The sequence below is a fragment of the Nymphalis io genome, chromosome Z, assembly GCF_905147045.1.
Source record: "Nymphalis io chromosome Z, ilAglIoxx1.1, whole genome shotgun sequence".
Classification (NCBI taxonomy): Eukaryota; Metazoa; Arthropoda; class Insecta; order Lepidoptera; family Nymphalidae; genus Nymphalis; species Nymphalis io.
Genome location: NC_065918.1, coordinates 1,263,273 through 1,283,781, shown reverse-complemented (window position 1 = coordinate 1,283,781; position 20,509 = coordinate 1,263,273). Strand labels below are relative to the sequence as shown.

General features: G+C 33.8%; 1 protein-coding gene across 1 annotated transcript; it reads right to left on the bottom strand.

The window, feature by feature from the left end:
* Positions 1-808: 808 nt before the first annotated feature.
* On the bottom strand, positions 809-19,813 carry LOC126780583 (LIM/homeobox protein Awh). Its single transcript, XM_050505180.1, has 6 exons — positions 19,778-19,813; positions 16,425-16,606; positions 1,729-1,946; positions 1,340-1,582; positions 1,049-1,144; positions 809-945 (listed from the first exon to the last, which is right to left on the bottom strand). The coding sequence occupies exons 1-6, from the start codon at positions 19,811-19,813 to the stop codon at positions 866-868; spliced, it is 855 nt and encodes a 284-aa protein (XP_050361137.1). The 3' UTR covers positions 809-865.
* Positions 19,814-20,509: the final 696 nt, after the last annotated feature.

Sequence of the window (20,509 nt, the reverse complement as noted above, 5' to 3'; positions counted from 1 at the left end):
ACATTAAACATTAAATGTTATTTAGTGAAGTATAATATTTTGGCACTACAATAATATATTTCTATAGTGACGTCAGAGTTCAGTGTTGCCAGTTCGGGGCAATGCCGCTCGACCTTAGACAAATCATTTATTTGAACGAACGTATCACAGTTTTAAAATAAATAAATAAATAAATATAACTTTTTACAATATTACATATTAATTTATACCTTAAATAAATTTAACATGTTAATTATGATTACAAATTTATTTTACAAATTGGAATATATTTTAGAGAATATTATATTACAATAAAATAAACTGGACTGCAATGTTACGTGAGTATGGTACATTTAATAAGTTAATTAAAATATAATAAATAAAAAGAATATAAATAAGGTAGGTATTATGTCGTAATCGACATCGTTTAAAAAGTATTATCGTAAATATGTCTTGAAGTCGTGATAAAATATATTGGCTACTTCTAATCACAAAGTATGAAAAGGGCAATTGATATTTGTATAATAAATGCTTGAAATTTATATTCAAAACTAATTGCACTTTTTATCCCCTTAAGCTTGAATAGACATCAATTTTATGTTACGTGTAGACTATAAACGTATATATATTTATGATTTAACCTTTTATAAAAAAAACACTTATCAATTTCAGTTAATTGCAGGCTTGGAAAAAGAAACCATATGTTTTATAAGTTATAAATGCAATATTTAAAATTGTAATCTATATAAACTGATAAAAAAATAGTTAAAATAATCTTTAATATGAACAAAATCTACACTTAAATTAAAAGTAATTTAAATAATATCTACAAGAGGTATACAAGATAGAGCTATAGGCAAGAAGATGTAGGGGCATTACATGTACCCTAGACTTCACTCTGCATGCAATGGATCGATGAATCTTCTGATAGTTCATCCATTGAAGAGTCCGTGAAAGAAGTTCCATCTGAAATCGATAAAGAGGAACACTTTAATATCTTTCTATCATATCGTTACATTAAACACCGCGTCTTATTATTTGTTATAAAGATAATAATGTGACTCCATACCTATTGGAACAAAAGGTGGTTTGTTCTGAAAGGAATAAGTAAGGTGGAGATTGATAGGCCGGCCAAACCCCACCGGATCTGTATCTCTTGACATCGCTGTGAACAACAGGGACATATAAAGTTAGGTGATACACTTTTAAAATATATTACATTACATACTTATATATACATTACACATGATCATGTAAAATTCGCAAAAAATCTTCGCACTGCGCATTGCTTGCAAGAAATACCTAATTACAAAATGTAAACCAAGGGTTTCTTCGATGTAAAGTTTGAAAAATTCCTTACCTTGAGTTTGTTTGCCTTTTCCCGTGTGTTGGTGCTTCTTCTGACGAGCACGACTGTTCTGGAACCACACTTGCGTGACTCTTTTACTTAATCCAGTGACTTGTGCTATCCTCTCCAGGTCTTGGCCATCTGGGTTGGAGTCCAGCTGAAAGTTTGCTTGTAATACTTGCAGCTGCTCTTCTGTAAATGTGGTTCTGACTCGTTTCGCCTTACTCTTGTGATAACCTTCTGAGTCACAACCATCTGAAGTTGAGATTAGAACTTGATCAAGTTATGAACTTTTATATACTCCATATACGAGTAATGATGAAATTTACGACTAAAATGGCTTATTACTTATTAGCTTTTCACAAATATTGAGAATATAATAAATTTTAAAATTTGTTTACCATCTGACGATATAGATCCTCCGTCGAGTGTCTCTAAATAATGCGGTTTGCACAGCACTCGGTCCTCATGAAGGGCAAACTGTTCTCCAGTGGAGAGCTGCCGACCACAAGCATCACAGGCGAAGCAAGCCAAATGGTACACTTGCTCCCGGGCCTTGCGCACCCAGTCAGATGAGGATATTCCACGGCAGCATTTGGAGCACTTGGCGCCGAAACTCCTGCACAATTGTAATTTTTGCTTGATGGACACATTAAAAAGTAGACGTAATTAAAAGAGTAAAACGAAACACAAAATAACATTTACAGCATACAAGATGGACGTTGAATAAAAATTTTATATTTACGCAACAATATAGATGTTCTCTTGAGATAAGATAATTTTACATTCGCAGTGGCAATTGCAACGATACATTAAGAACTTTCGCTGGGCAATAATACATTTTGCAGTATTCTACATGAGAAGAAAATAAATATGAACAGCAATTATATTTAATTAACTATTACAAAACGAAGTGTTTTCGTCGTTGTCGTATCTTTGTTTGGTAACTTATTCTAAACTACACAATATATTTTGTAATAGTTTCTATATTATTTAGGCATTGTTTCCAGTTTTGTTTTAGGATTTTGATACATTTATTTAATTGGTTGTTTTGTAATGAAGTTCTTGGAAAGTGCTCCTAACATGGGTTATGCTGAATAAACTATAAGAGATACATTGAATTAATTTGCTTCTGAATCTAAGGCCTAAAGCAATTTAAATTGAAGAACAAAAATTAAATTAAATTTAACAAATAAAAAATCATACACAAATGAAGAAAATGAGTGTAATGTGACGGTCTCTGCCGACGCACACAGAGAATTGAATAACTCGCCCATGAAACTACTGACGAACACTTAACTTATGATTTAGTTTGAGTCATTTCTACTTATTAACGCATTATTTTTAAAGCATATGAATATCTAATATTTTTTAAATATAACTATTGAAAAAACCGTGACCGCGTGGAGTGGTAGCAAGAATGCTAAAAGCATTTCCCCGTTGAATCGAAAATTTTGATTTATTAAGAAGAATTCATTATTCTTCTTAAATTAATATTAATATAAATTGGTATAGTAACAAAAAAGAGTCGCATTCGGCTCTTTTTTGTGACTATACCAATTTATATTTAAATATTTAATAAAAATATAATAAGTAATAAAATATAACATAGAAAACAATATTAACCTGCGACTCATAAAATAAGAAGAATAATAAAATCTGTGAGGTATAGTATTAAATCTAGGGTATAATGAAATACTAAAGTGTATAATATAAAACTACCCGACGTAGACAGCCCGAAAGAGAGGCATGATCAATAATAATGCAAGAGTCATTTACTTGAGTCATTAAAAATAAAATGTCTGGAAAAGCTCTTAGTTATAAATAAGTGATAAGTTGTATGAGGAGTAATAAATAATAATCAAAAATAATAATTCATTCGATTACTAAATTTACATTAAGATTTTAAATATATACGTGTAGTGAAGAACATAATTATTTACATTAAAGCCTTAAATAAATACAAATAAATATTAAAAATAGTTACTATACAAATCGTGACCGCGTGAACGGTGGCAATAATGCTAGCAACATTTAATTTTTTTTAATCCGTTAGATATAACTAAATAAGTAAAAGATTTATGAAGCACTATCGTGTTACAAGCCCACACTCTAACTTCTCGGTAAACAGAGTCAAACACATTGTCAAAAATTTAATGAACACTAAGCGTATTCAGAGCATTATATTCCCGTTAGTACTATTGCCTATAAACCCATCACGTGAATCTGCGTATATTTAACAAAGGCTGAACAACATTAAGATTGGCATACATGTACCCTAGCCTCCTAGACTGCTAACGGATAAAATACTAATATGATGATAATAAACGTCCGCATAAATTAGTTTTGTTAAGATGGACAAAGACTTACCGTCTTATTAGATAGTTTATAATCTTTAAATGTTGATATGATATAGATGATATAATAAAAATATTTAAAAATGAAATGTATTTATTAAAAAACTCTTAATATAGTGTGGCAGTTAAAAAGCGTTATTTATATTATTTTTTATTAAGTTTCCTATGAAAGAAAATAATAAATAGTTTCTTAGTTATATAGTAATGCAGCTGCAATTAGTGTTTAGCTTATACATAATACGGCAGTACACTGGCTCGTTGGTCTAATGGTTCAAAACCCCGTCGGGCCAGTAAAAAGTAATTGATTTTTTCATTCGAAGAATTTTAGTAGCAGCCCAGAGTCTAGAAGTTGGAAGTGTCTACTCTCGTGTCTCGGAAAGCTGGTGGTAGGGCTTTGTGCAAGCTCGTCTGGGTAGGTACCACCCACTCATCAGGTATTCTACCGCAAAACAGCAATACTTGATATTGTTGTGTTCCGGTTTGAAGGGCCCATATGCTCGTCCACCTTCCTATTCTATAAAAAAAAAAGCAGATAAAGCCGAAGGTCCTGCGCCCGAACTCTTTCTGATCGTGTAGGATTGCCGCCCATGAGAGAGGGAATAGAAAGCGCATCTGTGCTTGCGCACACACTGACGCACTATAATATGTCCTGTGTAGTTATCTAATCTGTCTTGAGATTGGCTTCCGTGGCCGAATTCGGTCATGAGTACATCACATGTTACGTTATCATATATTAAAAAAAACACGATGATTACTGTAGCCCCGCTTGATTGTTTTAGCCTATCTTACTATATATTCTTTAACAAACATATAAGGGATAAGGAATTAGTAAAGTAGGTAATGGGTATAAGATTATTATGATTGATTTCTAAAAGTTACTTGGTTCTAAATAACAAATTGCAAATTCGGTTAATGTTTTCAATCAACTGTGCACTATCTACAATAAAACTGCACTTTGATTGTACGAGTAATATACACGTTAAAAATATCGATGTTTAAATATAAAAGCTGTACATTTCAATTTTATTAATCTGTCACTTCTTTTATGATACCGACTTCAGGTAATCAGTTAATTTAATTAAAGACTTCTCATTAAAAATCCAATTAAATGACTTTTTATGCATAATGCATTTGCTACTTTTGAAAGAAAACTATTTCGGTTGGTTTGTTTTATTATAATTTTATTATTAAGGTTACTTTGGAAACCAGACTCGTGTGATGAAACAAATAGGTAATATAATTTTTTTAAAATAAATACATATACCATGAAACCCAATCAAATTGCAAAAATACCCTTAAAGGCAATAAATTATTAGTTTAAGTGACACCTAAACTAAATATTTTAGTTTGTGGTAGGGCCTTGTACAGGCCCGTCTGGGTAGGTAGTACCAAATCATTAGATATTCAACCGCCAACCAGCGTTAAACATGTTATAATCTGGTGTGAAGGGTGAGTAAGCCACAGTAACTATAGTCACAAGGGCCCTAACATCTTAGTACCAAAAGGTTGATGGCTAATTAGCGATGTAAGGATGGTTGATATTCTTACATCGATAATGTCTATGGACAGTGGTGAATACTTATCATTAGATGACATATTTGCCCATCCACTTTACTATATTACAGAAAAAAAAACATATCCCCAACTGTTTTCCAATTTCAAACATTTATCCGAGTAGGATATAAAATTACTGGTTTATAAGGCTTTGTAATTGGTAAACCAGCAACAAGTAAAAAGTAGCACTAACACACCTGCACGGCATTACATATTCAATCCTTTAATGTAAGAGTTTAAAAATCAATTTGTAAACGGCATAGAGTAACAGTATGGAAAGGTCCCATCACGTGTTGGTGGCATCTTCTTTTTGAGGACAAGTTTGAAGCTTACATCACCATGCTGTTCCATTGTGGGTCTGTGGATACCCATGGCAGTTTCCATCCACTACGTGCAGATTTTTAGTCTCACTGTCGAGCACGAGATGAATTATAAACACAAATTCGGCACATCCATCGATTAATTCTCGCCTTCTAACCACTTATATAATTCTCTGTCTCGTAACGGTTGTATACACTACTTAATATTTTAGTTACACTTTTTACTGTCGGTCTCCATAAATATGCAGGGTGAAAGCAATTTAAACAGATCTATCTCTAATAGATATATCGAAATGAGATGCGTACTTCCAGGTATCGCAGTAAATCGTTCTTTGATAAAAGTAAAATAGTGGCTTACTAATCGTAAAAATTATCGGAGAGTTATTTAAATGTTACAAAATTTGAATTAAATGCGTGTATCTTTATTATCATGGGTCTCATTGCGTGACTTAATTGAAGTATAATCAATTTCGATCTACATATCCGTCGTAATAACTTCGACTGTCTTTAATTCTCAATCCTGGTACAATGAACATGTGTTTAACAAACCTTTTTATTCAATTACCTTTTTCTTAATTTCAGCTATGCAAATAGAAATCGAATCTTAAATTAGTTTTTTTTATAAGTCTTTTCTTACAATAGCTTCGCAAATTCCACAACGGTTTCGAAGGTTTCCGAATCCGATCCCTTATTCTCTCGACGTAACTGATAAAATATTATAACTAAACAATAAATAATTCGTATTTTTATTAAGATTTTTAATTATGAAATCGACTCAAAAGCGAAATGACGATAAAGTTGTGGCTCTCAAACGCCGCTCGGTGCGTCATATATCTTGCGGCCCCTGTGATTGTCCCTCGGCCGCTTATCGACGGCAGCTGATTACCATTTCGCAGAGCCTTAATATTTAATTAATTAAGTATACGTGAAACACATTAACACGCTATCATATCACTCGATTCGGAACATTAAAACACTTTTGTTTTTTTTACTTTTTGTCACTCTTTTTTCACTTGGTCCGTTCTTGTATCCAGAAGTCACTTTGCGGGATCATTGGTTATGAATCAATGTTATCTGCCTGCCTTCGATCAATGCTTAGTATTCGGAACGAAGATAATTTTACCGATTCTAATAAATAAAAGCGGAGTGAATTAAAAAGTTTGTTCTACTTTTTTTTTTCTTTTTTAATGTGCATTTTTGGTGTACGATGTCGTAAATGTATTTTTTTACTTTATAAACACAGTAAGGTTGGGCTACTGTTTAATGTTTTATCGAAAAGATCGAGTAGGTAGCTTAAGAATTAATATTAAATATGTACGTGTGAACTATATTACGTTGGTTGCCTCTATTTGTATATTTTCATCTAATGATGAATATACAATTATGAAACATTTTATTTGTATATTACTAACATCGAGCGTGTTACGCAGTAGGGGCAGGTGTTAAGTATAAAACGTAGCCTAGCCCTTCTTTGGGGTTCAAGTTTGCTTCAGCAAATTTTATGAAAGTCGGCTTAGTAGTATAGCTGTGAAAGCGTATTCGCATTTATACTTAGTAAAAATTGAATTAGTCATCAAATGCTGAAAATACGAAATTAAACTTACAATATGGATAATATATATACCTCGTTGGTCTGTGGCGGGGCCGTAGACCCGGAGGTCCTGAGTTAAAATCCCATATCGGACCAATAAAAAGTAATTGTTTGTCTGTCGAAAATTCTCAGTAACAGCCCCGAGTCTGGAAGTTGGAAGTGTGTACACTCTGGAAACTGGAAGGCACGTAAAGCCGTTGCTCCTGCGCCTGAACTCTTTCGGGTCGTGACGGATTGCCGTCCCATCGGATTATGAAAGTTAGGGAATAGAGAGTCTCACAGCTGAGCTAAGGCCTCCACTCTCTTTTGAGAAGAAGATTCGGAGCTTATTCCACCACGCTGCTCCAATGCGGGTTGGTAGAATACACATGTGGCATAATTTCAATGAAATTAGACACATGCAGGTTTCCTCACCAGGGTTTAAACCAATGATCATTGATTAAGATTCACGCGTTCTAACCACTAGGTCATCTCATATGTCTTGTGCAGTTGGCTAATCTCTCTTGAGACTGGCCGCCGCGACTGAAATCGGTCCCGAGGACATTATATTAGAGGAGCCTCACAAGCGATCTGACCCAGCTTCAAAGTGACGTCATTTATATTTAAAATGTTTAAAAACATATGAATTGCTCCTTGAACAATGTGTATTGTTTATTAGACAGCACAAACAGAATAAGTGACAAAACATTCCTACTGGTATCTATTATATATAGTATATATTATTATACTGTAAATGTATTAAAACATGCTAAAATTCATATAAAAATATGATTATTACAATATGTATAGTTATGAGTAATAGGGGGAAATAGAAACTACTGGATCTAAATTTCGAAACAGTGGTTTATTATTTTTGTTAATTCTCTGCATTATAATAAAAGCCGTATTCAAATCCATTTAATGGTTTAAAAGATTCAGAGAGAAAAAGATGTATATTTTATACTAAAGATATTCAAGTTAAAAATTTTAATGAACCAATTAAACATTGTTCAAAATTAATACTTCATTAATATTAATATTAGTGCTATTCAGTATCTATTTTATTATATATATTATATTATATATATAAAAAATACTTGTAGTGTATGTGAGAAGTATAATTGTAAGAAAAACATAAATAAAAAAGTTTATTATATAAACACTTAATGTTGATAAATAACGTTTTGCACAATCTCTAAATGAATGTAAGACGCGGAGCAGCCTTAACAATCTTTTTATAGTTTTATTACAGCTTTCCAATTGAAGGATTTATGGTGGAGCAACTGAGAGATGTTTATTTAAAAGTCACATCACACGTTTTGATAAGATCGAATGATTTTGTTTGATTAAAATTTATTGTATAAAATTATCTTACACGCATTATTATATGTCTACGACTTCATTATTTTTCTTTAAAAAGTAATATCACGTAAATTGACATTGAATGACGTATAACGTAGGACGCCGTATCCCTTTAGTCATTATATTATTTCGGTCTCCACCTCGAAATTTGAACTGAACGTGATAGTGAAATATCGTTCTAGTCCTAGATGGGTAAACGGACAATAGAAGACACCACGATAACACACTCCATTACCACAACAGAACGCAACGTGCGAACAGTGCAATCTTATTACGGGACACAAACGTTTCTATAGAGTGCAAAATCGCGTGTAACATATTAATTGCTCCCATACGTATCACTTATCCGCTGCAATGTTTCAAAGGCGATTTGCATTTCAAAACGCTGTTGGCGGACAGAGAGCATTTCCTCGCTACCGTTATCACATCTTATTAACATTTTGTCGCCGGCTGAATCAATTAAAGGCGGCCCTCGCATAGTAATTAACGAAGTGACAGATTAACAAGTTTTAACACTCGCCGGTAATGAAGATGTCTCGTAGCGAGCCGATAAACAGTGGACGTTGACTATGCATGCATGCCTAGGGTGGTCCAGGCGCTGTTTAATCTATAGATAGGGAATGCTCGAGAGCGAGTGCTGTAGAATTTAGTTCGTCTTCATTGCGACGTAAGTACTGGTCTAGAGGCTTTGTAAATTTGATACTAATCTATCTAAACAAATTATATTGTTGATTATATTTAACATCACACATAACATCATTATAAATTCAAGTTTAGCGTTCTTATTTAATTAAGCTTAGAATACCAGGCAAGAAGCTTGTCATGAATATATGTAATAAAAAAGTACAGAATTTTATTAGATTAGTTAACATTTTTTAACATTGTGACATGAATACCTTACCTAATTATATTCTAATGTTTTTTGCAACTTGTTCCGTAACTTGCGGATAAAAAATGTGATGAGATTTATAAATTTTAGAGATCTTAAAGCTTGTATGAATAAAATGATTTCTGTATATTATTTTATGATGTTAAAAATAATCGTAGAACTTAAACCAAAGTATATAATTCGTAATATTTTAATAAAATAATAATAATAATAACTGGATCAGAGCGTCTATTGGGTTTATGTTTTTGTTCTTCATCACTGAGCCAACGTATTGATTGATTGGCAAAGTATTGGCTGTTTTAGTCATTTGATAAAAATGACTACGTCGCCATCTATCGGATCCGGACATACCTAGGACCATTCATATCAACAAAACAAATTTATGGTATGACCTCAAACGATCAAGTCCGTCTTTAGTTACACGACCACTAAGAGACGAAGCAAAGATAATTCTTTCATATAATCTAATAGTATTAAATAAATTAATGCTTATATATACTCACATGTAGGTATATGTACTAATATTATACAGCAAAAGAGCTTGTTTGTATGCACTAACCTTTTTACATTTGATAGATCATTTATTTAGAATTAGAATTTATAGAACATATTAGCACGACCTACTGGGACGGAGAAGTATCAGTACACAGTAACAGCCTGTTAATGTCCCACTGCTGGGCTAAGGCCTCCTCTCCCTTTTGAGGAGAAGGTTTGGAGCTTATTCCACCACGCTGCTCCAATGCGGGTTGGTAGAATACACATGTGGCAGAATGCCAATGAAATTAGACACATGCAGGTTTCCTCACGATGTTTTCCTTCACCGTTAAGCACGAGATGAATTATAAACACAAATTAAGCACATGAAAATTCAGTGGTGCTTGCCCGGGTTTGAACCCACGATCATCGGTTAAGATTCACGCGTTCTTACCACTAGGCCATCTCGGAAGTATCGATTAGAGCGAATGAAGCCGCGCAGAGCTCCTAATTTTATTAAATACCATTGAAACAATAAAAACAACGGAATCCATTGAATAAAATCCATTTTGATATAAATTTTATACTTTAGTACTTATATTAAATGAACAATTCTCATCTCGGAACCGACTCTCAACGATATGGCTAAACATTTGTACTTTGACAAAATTTTGCTTTTTATTTTAGCTTCTTTTCTAGTCTTTCCTGAAAAAATGCAATTTTTTGCAAAAACATGTACATTTTTTGCCTAATATTAGAAGTTCCGTCGCTCAAGCAGTTTTGTATTTAAGCTGCCATATACATTATAATTTCGATCTCTTTAAATAATAAGACGAAGTATGACCTTTTTATTTATTTTGTAATTATAAACAAAAATAAATAAATGATATTTTATGTTACAAGAAAAACGAATATGTAAAAAGCCTTTTTGTGCTAATACTCACTATCAGATACTCGAAGAAATCGATTATTCTAACAGAGGAGACAAAAAATAATGGTATTGATATTTTAATAAACAACGGTACAAAACGACTCGAATTAAATACTTGAAAATTTGAAAATAAATGTAATTCAAGCGTTTCTTATTGGACTGCAGGTTCCTAAAAATAGTCGTGTATAATTAAAAGCTTTAAATTAGCTGCGTATTCGCGAAATCATTATATTATGTCAATGATTGTATATAGAAATTATTTTACTATCCCGAACACAGGATCTTATTTTTTGTCCTCAAATTTTTTATACGCGTTCCTAATTCAAAAACATCTATGTTGAAAACATACATAAAATCTGAACACAGATCAAAGAGGACTTCTAGTTTTTTACTCTTAATCAGATAAAATAAAAATAAGTATAGGCATATTTTATATGTTAATGTGTATTTTTTGAAACATGCATATTTAAATTACAGAGACTTTTTAGTAGCACCTGAAATAAATAATTTAAAATTTGGCTGAAGATGGCGACAAGACCCTGGACCTATTCGTTCTTTGAGCGCTTTATCAACTGACATTTAAATAAATAAAGATAACGTTATGTGATAAGAAAACAATTAATAAAAACGCAAGCTCGCCTGTAATAACTCAATAACAGAAAAGCAATTAAGCTACGTATATAAAGCTATCAGTCACATAGCGAGTTGTTAGCGTGCTTTGTGCGTCTGTTCGTAGCCCGCGGCATATAACAGTGCCTATGGTAAGTCCAACTGTCCACTTGATTTCTTGATATATATTGCCTTGAAGCAAGTCAATAGATACGTAATAAACATCACTGACCAATTTAACAGTCGAACGTGGCTTGCTCGCTTCCACGTACAATATAAATTAAGCTCGAAGAATGAGTGCATTGGTATATTATCGCGCTGTACGCATTAAGCCAGTGGACGATCAACATAAAGTGCCTACGGAACTGTTAAAACAACATGCATAATATTCCAATGAATCTTTTGTTGGTGTTTCTAAAACAAATAACTTAAATCATGTCGTCCAGCAAAGGTCGCACTGGCTTTTTAAACGTAGGGTGGGGATGGCTGACGAGCGGGGAGGGTTAAGCAATCAACGAGTGAGGATTTACAACGTGCCCGAGGCTCCGCTGCCCCGGATTTTGTCAACGGTTCTGGCGAGTTCGGGCGTAATAGTCCAAGAATTTTAATTAACGACTACAAAGAACAATAGCTTTTACATTATTTGTTTCTTTCTATATTGGTGGCATTATGATAAACTTAAGGGCGGGCTTTGTAGTTACTTAACTCAAGCTGTAATAATGCTTTGCAAATAATTTTTAAAATTGATCATTGATTTACAAAAAGAGGCTGTCAAACGGTCATAGGATCAATCATTCTTTTTTTACATTAGTTTAGACTTTCGGTCAATTGATATATATATCGTATATATATATATATATATATATATATATATATAATATATTTAATATTTACATACAAATATCCCAGTATCAGATGGGTTCAAGATACTTGTCCGATTCGTTTTTGTTTTTAAATAACAAAAACAAAACTAACAATTGGGTAAATAAATGTATTTAGTACAAAACGAAAATTAAATTTTTATCTTATGTAACGTACTATTGGTGCGCGGTACAATTTTAAAACTATAATTATTTGTAATGAAAATAATATTAATCAAATTATATTTAATAAAAACTATTCATATTAAAATATGAATAGTTATTATAGCACAATAAAAGAAAAACATTTAAGAACACAATTCGAACAAGATCCAATCTTCCGAAGGACATTCGCGTACTTCCAATATGACTGCGCCGGCGCCGCGCATTGTTTAATATTCAGGGGGAGTCGATTACGCGGGTTTATTTATGCGACTAGAGATTAATTAAACTCAGGGGCGACATGGCCCATTTACATAAGACATGGTGCTTGCATTTGGTCCGAGTGCGGTGTGGGCGCAACATCGCGTGAGCCTCTTGCTTTCATAGCCTCTTTTATAATAGAACCTTAGCCTTATTGGAATACTCTGTTTTTCTCAATATCGATCCTAACGTGCAAATGTACTGTAATTAAGAAACGAATGTAAATAAAAATTGTTCTAGGCGTGTTTTGTTTTTGTATTGTTGGAAATTATAAAGGTACAGTTGAACTACATTGTAAAACACAAAGCTATGTTTACTATTGAAATAGAGAAGTGACGTCATTATAAAGACAATTACACACTTGTACACATTTTGGGCGGACAGGATGTAGAGACAAAGGCGCGAGCGCTACCTGACAAAAAGGCGCGCTAAATAAACAATAAACATATGATATATCAGAAAGCAATTACAGCAGTAGCCGCCGGCGACGTCGGATTTACAGCCAACACCACTCGTTATGCGAGCTCTGGACGCGGCGTTATTTATACGTCGGCTCTGAGCGACTAACGATCGCTGTGTCGATGTGATTTTAACGATTTTAAAAATGAGATTCAATTTTAAGTTAGTAGGATAACTTCTAGGTGACACGTATTGAAAGATAAATTTTTAAAATCATAGGATTTCTTGGTTGAATATGTTTCTTACAGTTGGAGTTGAGGCAGATTGCCCGTGTGTAAACACGGACATGTTCTATGTGGGAGCAAAAAACGAATGCTAAGACATGAGGCGCGTTTCCATCTCAGACTTACATGGCTCTCGTATATGAACTGTATCTACCATATCGCTATAAGTGCGTTAACAAAGTTAACGTTTAAAAGCAGCGTTTAAAAATGTTTTTTTACAATTCAACCATAATCATTATTGAAAATTTAAGGAAATGTCATGAAAGCAAAATATGTATTATATTTTGTTTTTGTAGTCAATTTAATTGGTATTTGCATTTTTGTACTGTCAAATAAATAAATAAATAAACATGAATTTTCATGTTTCAAACCTGTGTTTTGACTCTTATTTCCAAAATCTTATACATTTTTGTGAAAAATTGTGTTTTTTTTTCTTGCGTTAATAAAGTTAAAAAGCAAAACCTTATCTAAATACAAAATTTGAACCAAATCGTCGAGAGCCGTTTCTGAGATACACGAAATATAAATGTAAGTAATTTTGATGTTGTTTTTACCTACAATCGTTTCGACTAAATGAACTCATCAAAATCATATTGTTAACAGAGAATTTTAGTATTATTCGTCGTAGTCATTTTGAAGTTTTTACAAAGCCATCAATATAAGTCCTTTTGAATTATCCTATTAGTTAAGATTTAAAATCTATGGCGATGATTAGAAACAATTTCCGTTCCTATAGGAGATATAACGAACCAAATTATACTCGAGTAAAATATAAAATATTGGCCCAATCAAACAAACTTTCAACAGGTCCGTATTACCATCAATAAAGTGGACCTCTTATTTATTATGCTTATTTGCTCAAATATTTATGTTCCCATGATTATTATTGAGAAACACATTTGTCAAAATTAACAGAACCTTACACTCTCTAGTTACTAATGAATAAACATTCATTATATACAAGCGACCGGCTTCTGCCGTTTTATTAATTCGGTTAAAATAGGTGTATACCGCTAATAAACTTTGTCATAAATAACTCTTTGTTGTTTGACAGGGAGCGCTTTGTACGTTGACGGCGAGAATATGATTTTGAAGGCGAAAAAAGTTAATAATATTTCAAGCTAGTTGAGACGTTCGAGAAAAATGACGTGAAACATTTAAATTGGTCGAGTAAGCCTTCGAATCAACAAAGACCATAATTACAGTATGGTAAATAAAATATAAATAGTTACTCAAGCGTGGCATCATCGTACTTAATGTCAAGGTTGCACGGTGATACTCGGAATACCGGGTTGTGAAGAAGTACAGTTTGACATGCGGTGACCTATCATTGTGATTGTGATACCTACAACGAGTCATGCTATCGTTTATGAGAGAAATTCAATAGATTTGATATGCGCATAGAATGAATAGTCATAAAATATAATTGTTAAAAACAATGTTTGATCTAATAAACAATTCCACTGTTTGAAAATATTTATGGAGATGACGGGGACAATCCTTTCTTACATTATTAAGTTATTTATTTTCTAGAAATACAAACCTATCAACTTACCAATCTAAAAAATAAACGATTCATTTCTTTATATGAAATCTATAGGGCTTTTTACTATAAGGCAAAGACATTCTTTCTAAAACATTGCATGCGGGGTGGTCGAGTCACCTACCAAGCACCGATGTTGGAACCTCGCATATCCGACCCCGTTCCGATTAAAATATATCGTCCGACGTCGCATCGACTTATCACAATCAAAATAAATGACAAATGAAAACTTCAGTGTTGCAAGTCACGACGCACTCAGGGTATTTTTTTACGCTGGCAACATTCCCCGTCGTCGCTTTGTTGTGCCACACTCGAGCGGAGATTTTCAATAAAACCACTCTCAGGACATCGGCCTTGTTTTTTTTAACATGATAGTGAATTCTCACGCACCTGTTGCTTTACATATATTTCTCTAATCCATATTCTGATATATTTTTTTTGAGTCAAGCGTTCCTAAGGGATCTTTATCATAAATGCGGGAAATAAAGTTTTCGTTAAATTGAAACTTTAAAATTAAAATCAATCGATTTTATTTAAATATTTTGACTCTTAATCCAATCACAATGATCATCATTATAAGATAACATCGTTGCTTGTAATAGACACAACTACCATAGTATACGAATGGGTATATTTTTATTCGTATCGTACAGATAAATACCGATAATACACGATCGCTGAAGGCTCATAGTGCATCATCATGGCCACACAGTGAGGGTCAGGGGTCATCCCACCCCGCGGTCCACCACATACCATGAACAACCCGGCCAACACAAAACAAACCACGTCGCAACAATGACCATCTCGACATGACACCGTGAGCGTGGATGACTCGGGAATTTGCTGACTGAATACTTCTAATACGGCGAAGGTTAATTGGACGCAGGCAGAGTATTGTGAAGGAATCGATGTGGTGAAACTATTTCTGGCTATGAGAGTTCACGCATATCGGTTTCGCGTGTCGTGGTGGCCTTCACGCGAACACGATTGAGTTATTAAGACGATTCGATTTTTATTTACCATTATCTTTACTGCAATTTTTGTTAATAGCTTCTTGGGTAAATCTATCTATTTGATATTTATGTGAGACAGGTTTATTACGATATAGTATTAATTCGTTTGAGTAACTATATATTTTTAGATAAACAAGTTGTTGCTAAATCTAAAATAGCCAATTTTAAAATCGTAAAATAAATACAGTTAAAAGATAATTAACAAAATAAAGTACTAAAAATTCTCAAGTACTATAAGATTTTTATATAAGATTTTAATAGGAGGAATTAGTAGAATGTCGGATTAAATAAATTCGTTTGAAGTATTTCTAAATAATAATTGAATGTAAATCGAATCTTTGTTTAGCCTACAACGTATATTTAGCCAATTTGTTTGTCGTATGTTGAGTAAGTAATATTGATGTTCTCATCTATACTTATTTCAATAATTATATGACTTTAAACTCTCATATTGATACATTTTGTAGAATAGAATAAGCTCAGCAACCTCTTTATATAATTATACTCACTTGGCATAGTCCTGTTTGCAGTAGACCTGTCTGTCCCGCAGGAAGCAGGAGGGATGTCTGTCGAGCTGTACTGCGCACACGCAGCAGCGCAGACAGCCCGTGTGCCACGCACCGCCGCCCACTTCTAGAAGGAAGCGGTCCGCTATAGGCTCGCCGCACGCGCAACAAGTGCGGTGCTCCGTCTGAAAATTATATGACTCTGAATATCAAACGACGAACTATGATCTTCATTTATAATTACGTGTTTTTAATAAGATTCATTTTAGCTGAAGTGTTTCCGAATGTAATAGTCGTCGAATCGTCTTTTGTTTTATTTGTTCAGGAATCTTAAGCGGCATCTAACTTCGGAAGAAGTATTTAGTATAGAACTTCTAGTCAGTCATGAAAGTTAACAGTAGAGAACTACAATATGAAGCGACAATATCCCATTAAATAATCTATCTAAGCAGTCCCTTAGTTTATCGTATAACCTTTTAAGGTTACATAAAAAGTTAGTTATACTATTTCAAAAGATAGTTATTAGGTAGTTGTATTTGACTGGCTCGTTGGTCTAGTGGCTAGGTGTAAGGCCGCTGACCCGGAGGTCCTGGGTTCAATTCCCAGGTCGGGCCAATAAAAAGTTAATGGGGTTTTCTGTCAGAAAATTCTCAGTAGCAGACCCGGGTCTGGAAGTTGGAAGTGTGTACACTCCCATGCCTCGAAAAGCACGTAAAGCCGATGGTCCTGCGCCTGAACTCTTTCCGGTCGTGTCGGATTGTCATCCCACCGCATTATGAGAGCCTAACTAGAATAGAGAGTGCTCCTGTGTTTGCGCACACACTTGTGCACTATAATATCTAGCGCAGTTGACTAATCTCTCTTGACATTGGCCGCCGTGGCCGATATCGCTCTGGAGAACATTATTATTTCAAATTATTACAAAGAGACGAGATCGGAATTCTAGTGTACGTGTTATATAAAAGTGCAATTTTTATAAATGGTAGCTATGATCGAAGCTACAGTGAGTTGTTAGTCTAACAATACAAAACATTTATAATACGAGTACAATAATATTGTAAATACGACATGTGTACGAAGGCGCGCGGTGTTTATTCGATTATAGGGGGTGTTGCGATCGTAATCTAATAGAAGCGTTGCATAAATACTATACCCTACTCCGCTTGGGGATAATCAAACGTTGGTCAAATTGATTTAGTCAAATATTTGCAACGTGACTCAAATAAAACATTCGAGGGACAATGTGATTTATTGCTTGAATGACTTTGGATTATTTTGTTTCTATATATTATATTTTACACTTGGAATAAATAAGGTAAATACAAATACAAATAATACTAAAGACAAATAATATAAAAAAGATTTTTCATACTTATTACTAATATGATATCTGTACTTATAAGTTCATTTGTCCTGACGCATAGCCAAAAGTACTGTCTAGAAAGCTGAAATACGGATCATTTTATAAGGTTTTAGTTACATCGGCTTATTTCATAAGCTGGCGCTAGGGAAGGAAATATGGAAATTTCAAGTTTAATGGGTAACTTCCCTGGGGCGGATTTAGTGATACAAGGAGGTATATTATGTTTTGTTTGTTTTTTCTGGATACACGAGAAAGTTACTATTTCTATTGATAAATAACTTTCATATTATTTTTGTTTGTAGTGTCGGGGCATGTACGCCCTGAACAGTTATTGTTTTTCTGTTATATTGTTTTGTACTAAACTATAACTTTGTATGAGAGATTTGAAGGCAGACAAGCAAATATAGCTATGTTAACGTAATTCCTGAGGCATATACTATAGTAAAGGAATATATTTCTTGTTCCAAGTATACTGGTACAGTCGCGCTTCAAGTCGAAACGCACTAATATAAAGTATTACACGTGTAGTAACACTTTCGCATGATGAGTGGGTGTTATCTGCTCAGACCAGCTTCCATTAAGCATTTTATTGACTAACATGAAACCGTTACCTAATTTGCCATGGAGGCCATAAGCGAGTTCATTATATATAAAAAACTGTAAAAATATTATGTGTGTATATGATATTTGTGTTCTGTTTTGATATTCTCAGTAGCAACCCGAAGGCTGGAAACTGGTAAACAATCCTCGAAAAGCCTTTCCCGACGGAACCCATTGTATTATGAGAGGGGAGTTATATTTGGACACACGCTTGTGCATTAAGTCTGTGCAGATGGCTAGTCCCTTGAGAATGGACTCTATCACCGATTAGCCGGGATGATTCTAGCCAGACGATCATATCATTATCACTTTAAAGAATATCATTGCTTAAGGGCAGTCAAAGCATGCTACGGAAACCAAAATGAATGTTCGGAATGATAACATAACGTTTTTATTCGAATAAACTTTAAAGAAAACCAGTGAGAAGTTGAAAAACTGTATCTAAGGCCAAAGTTCAAGCGAGTCGTGATACATAATAAATATAAAAATATGTCTTTTAATATTGTATCTTATTTCAAAATGAGCAATAATAATATCATAAATTTAAATAAAACCCAAGTTTACTTCCGCGGTAAACAGCGGCGAAAGAGATAAATAAACAATATTATTCAATTAAATCCTTTACCGTTGACATAACCTGAGATAATAATGTTTACAGCCTTATCGTGAGTATTTCAGAACTCCTGCAGCGCCGCTTGTGAGGTCGTTCACTCCAATTTATATATAAGAATGAAAATTGTCACAGTTGGAACTCTAATCGTTTAAAAAGTACACATGTCATAGTACAGCAAGATATTTATAAAAAAAATAAAACGTTAAAATCTGTTTCAATAACTTACATAATAATATGTAACCAAAGCGTTTATTGTTGGTGGTTGACTGCCAAAATACGCACATAACTTTAAATAGAAGACAGGGGTATCACTTCATAAGAGTCAACAGCCCTCGACTCAATAAATTTCCACTCAATTCTGAGTTACACGCATAACAGCGACACCGGAGCACCCGGCCTATCGAATAATGACAAACAATAAACGCAGTACTACCGCTTAGTATCCCCCGTCACCCCAGAGCAAATTCATCGCAGTAAACGCCAGTGGAACCACAATATACACCGCACATATGTATCGTGACGCGAATGGGACAAAGCGACTTGTCACCCATCAAAATCTTCGTAACAAATTTCTTAAGAGCCCATTCATTGGGAATGGCGCCCCGGTGGCCGTATTGTCCTCTACAGCTGACTGATATGCTTTTTATGACAGTTTTTCTAGCGCACCCGAAGCGAGCCAGCTACTCGCATATTATAATGATGTTGTTTGAATGTATTTAACGCGTCATTTAGAAGGGTTTGTTTGTTCTGTTTTCTGGTTTTAAATTATGCAAATGTTACCTTTTTTCCACAACTGTGAGATTCGAACGATTTCATGTCTCTAAAAAGGTGTTCGTCGTAGGATTGTGAACCTATCGTCTTTGTTTAAATAATTCCTGTATTTTTACTTGAGAAGCTTTAAGATGAATGCATATTCTATTTGAGTAGAATAGTATCTGATATGTGAATATATTATATGGAAGAAATAATGATTGGTACAAAAATCTGTAGAATTCGCTAATCTCATTTTTTTTTAAAGTGACTCACACGGATCGTTTGCCGTTTGCAATGGTGTATGAAATGATTGCTCAGTCACAGCGTCACTTCTGTGCCGTCATTGATATTTAATGACGGTTTACAATGGGCAAGGTAACGGTCGCGCTCGGGACGAGTAGCGTCACGAAAGACCCTTTGTTGGATGATTTGGCGGGCGTGACGTGAACACTCGATCCGAAGCTCAATTATGAACTATTACAAATCCACACACGTGAAGAAAATTAATCCCAGTACTGACGGAAAACAAATTTTATTACGAAGTACAAAATATCAATCGATCTTCTAAAATAGATATTTAAGATAGTCGAGTTAAATGATTTTTGATTAAATAGTTTTTAATATATAGATAACAGTATATCTCTACAACTCGTGTTTTATATTTATGAATTATTTAAATCAGTATTATTCAGCAATCTGTCTCTCCGTATAAGAATGTGACAACTAAATGAGACCGAAACGAAAAAAAATATATAGAGT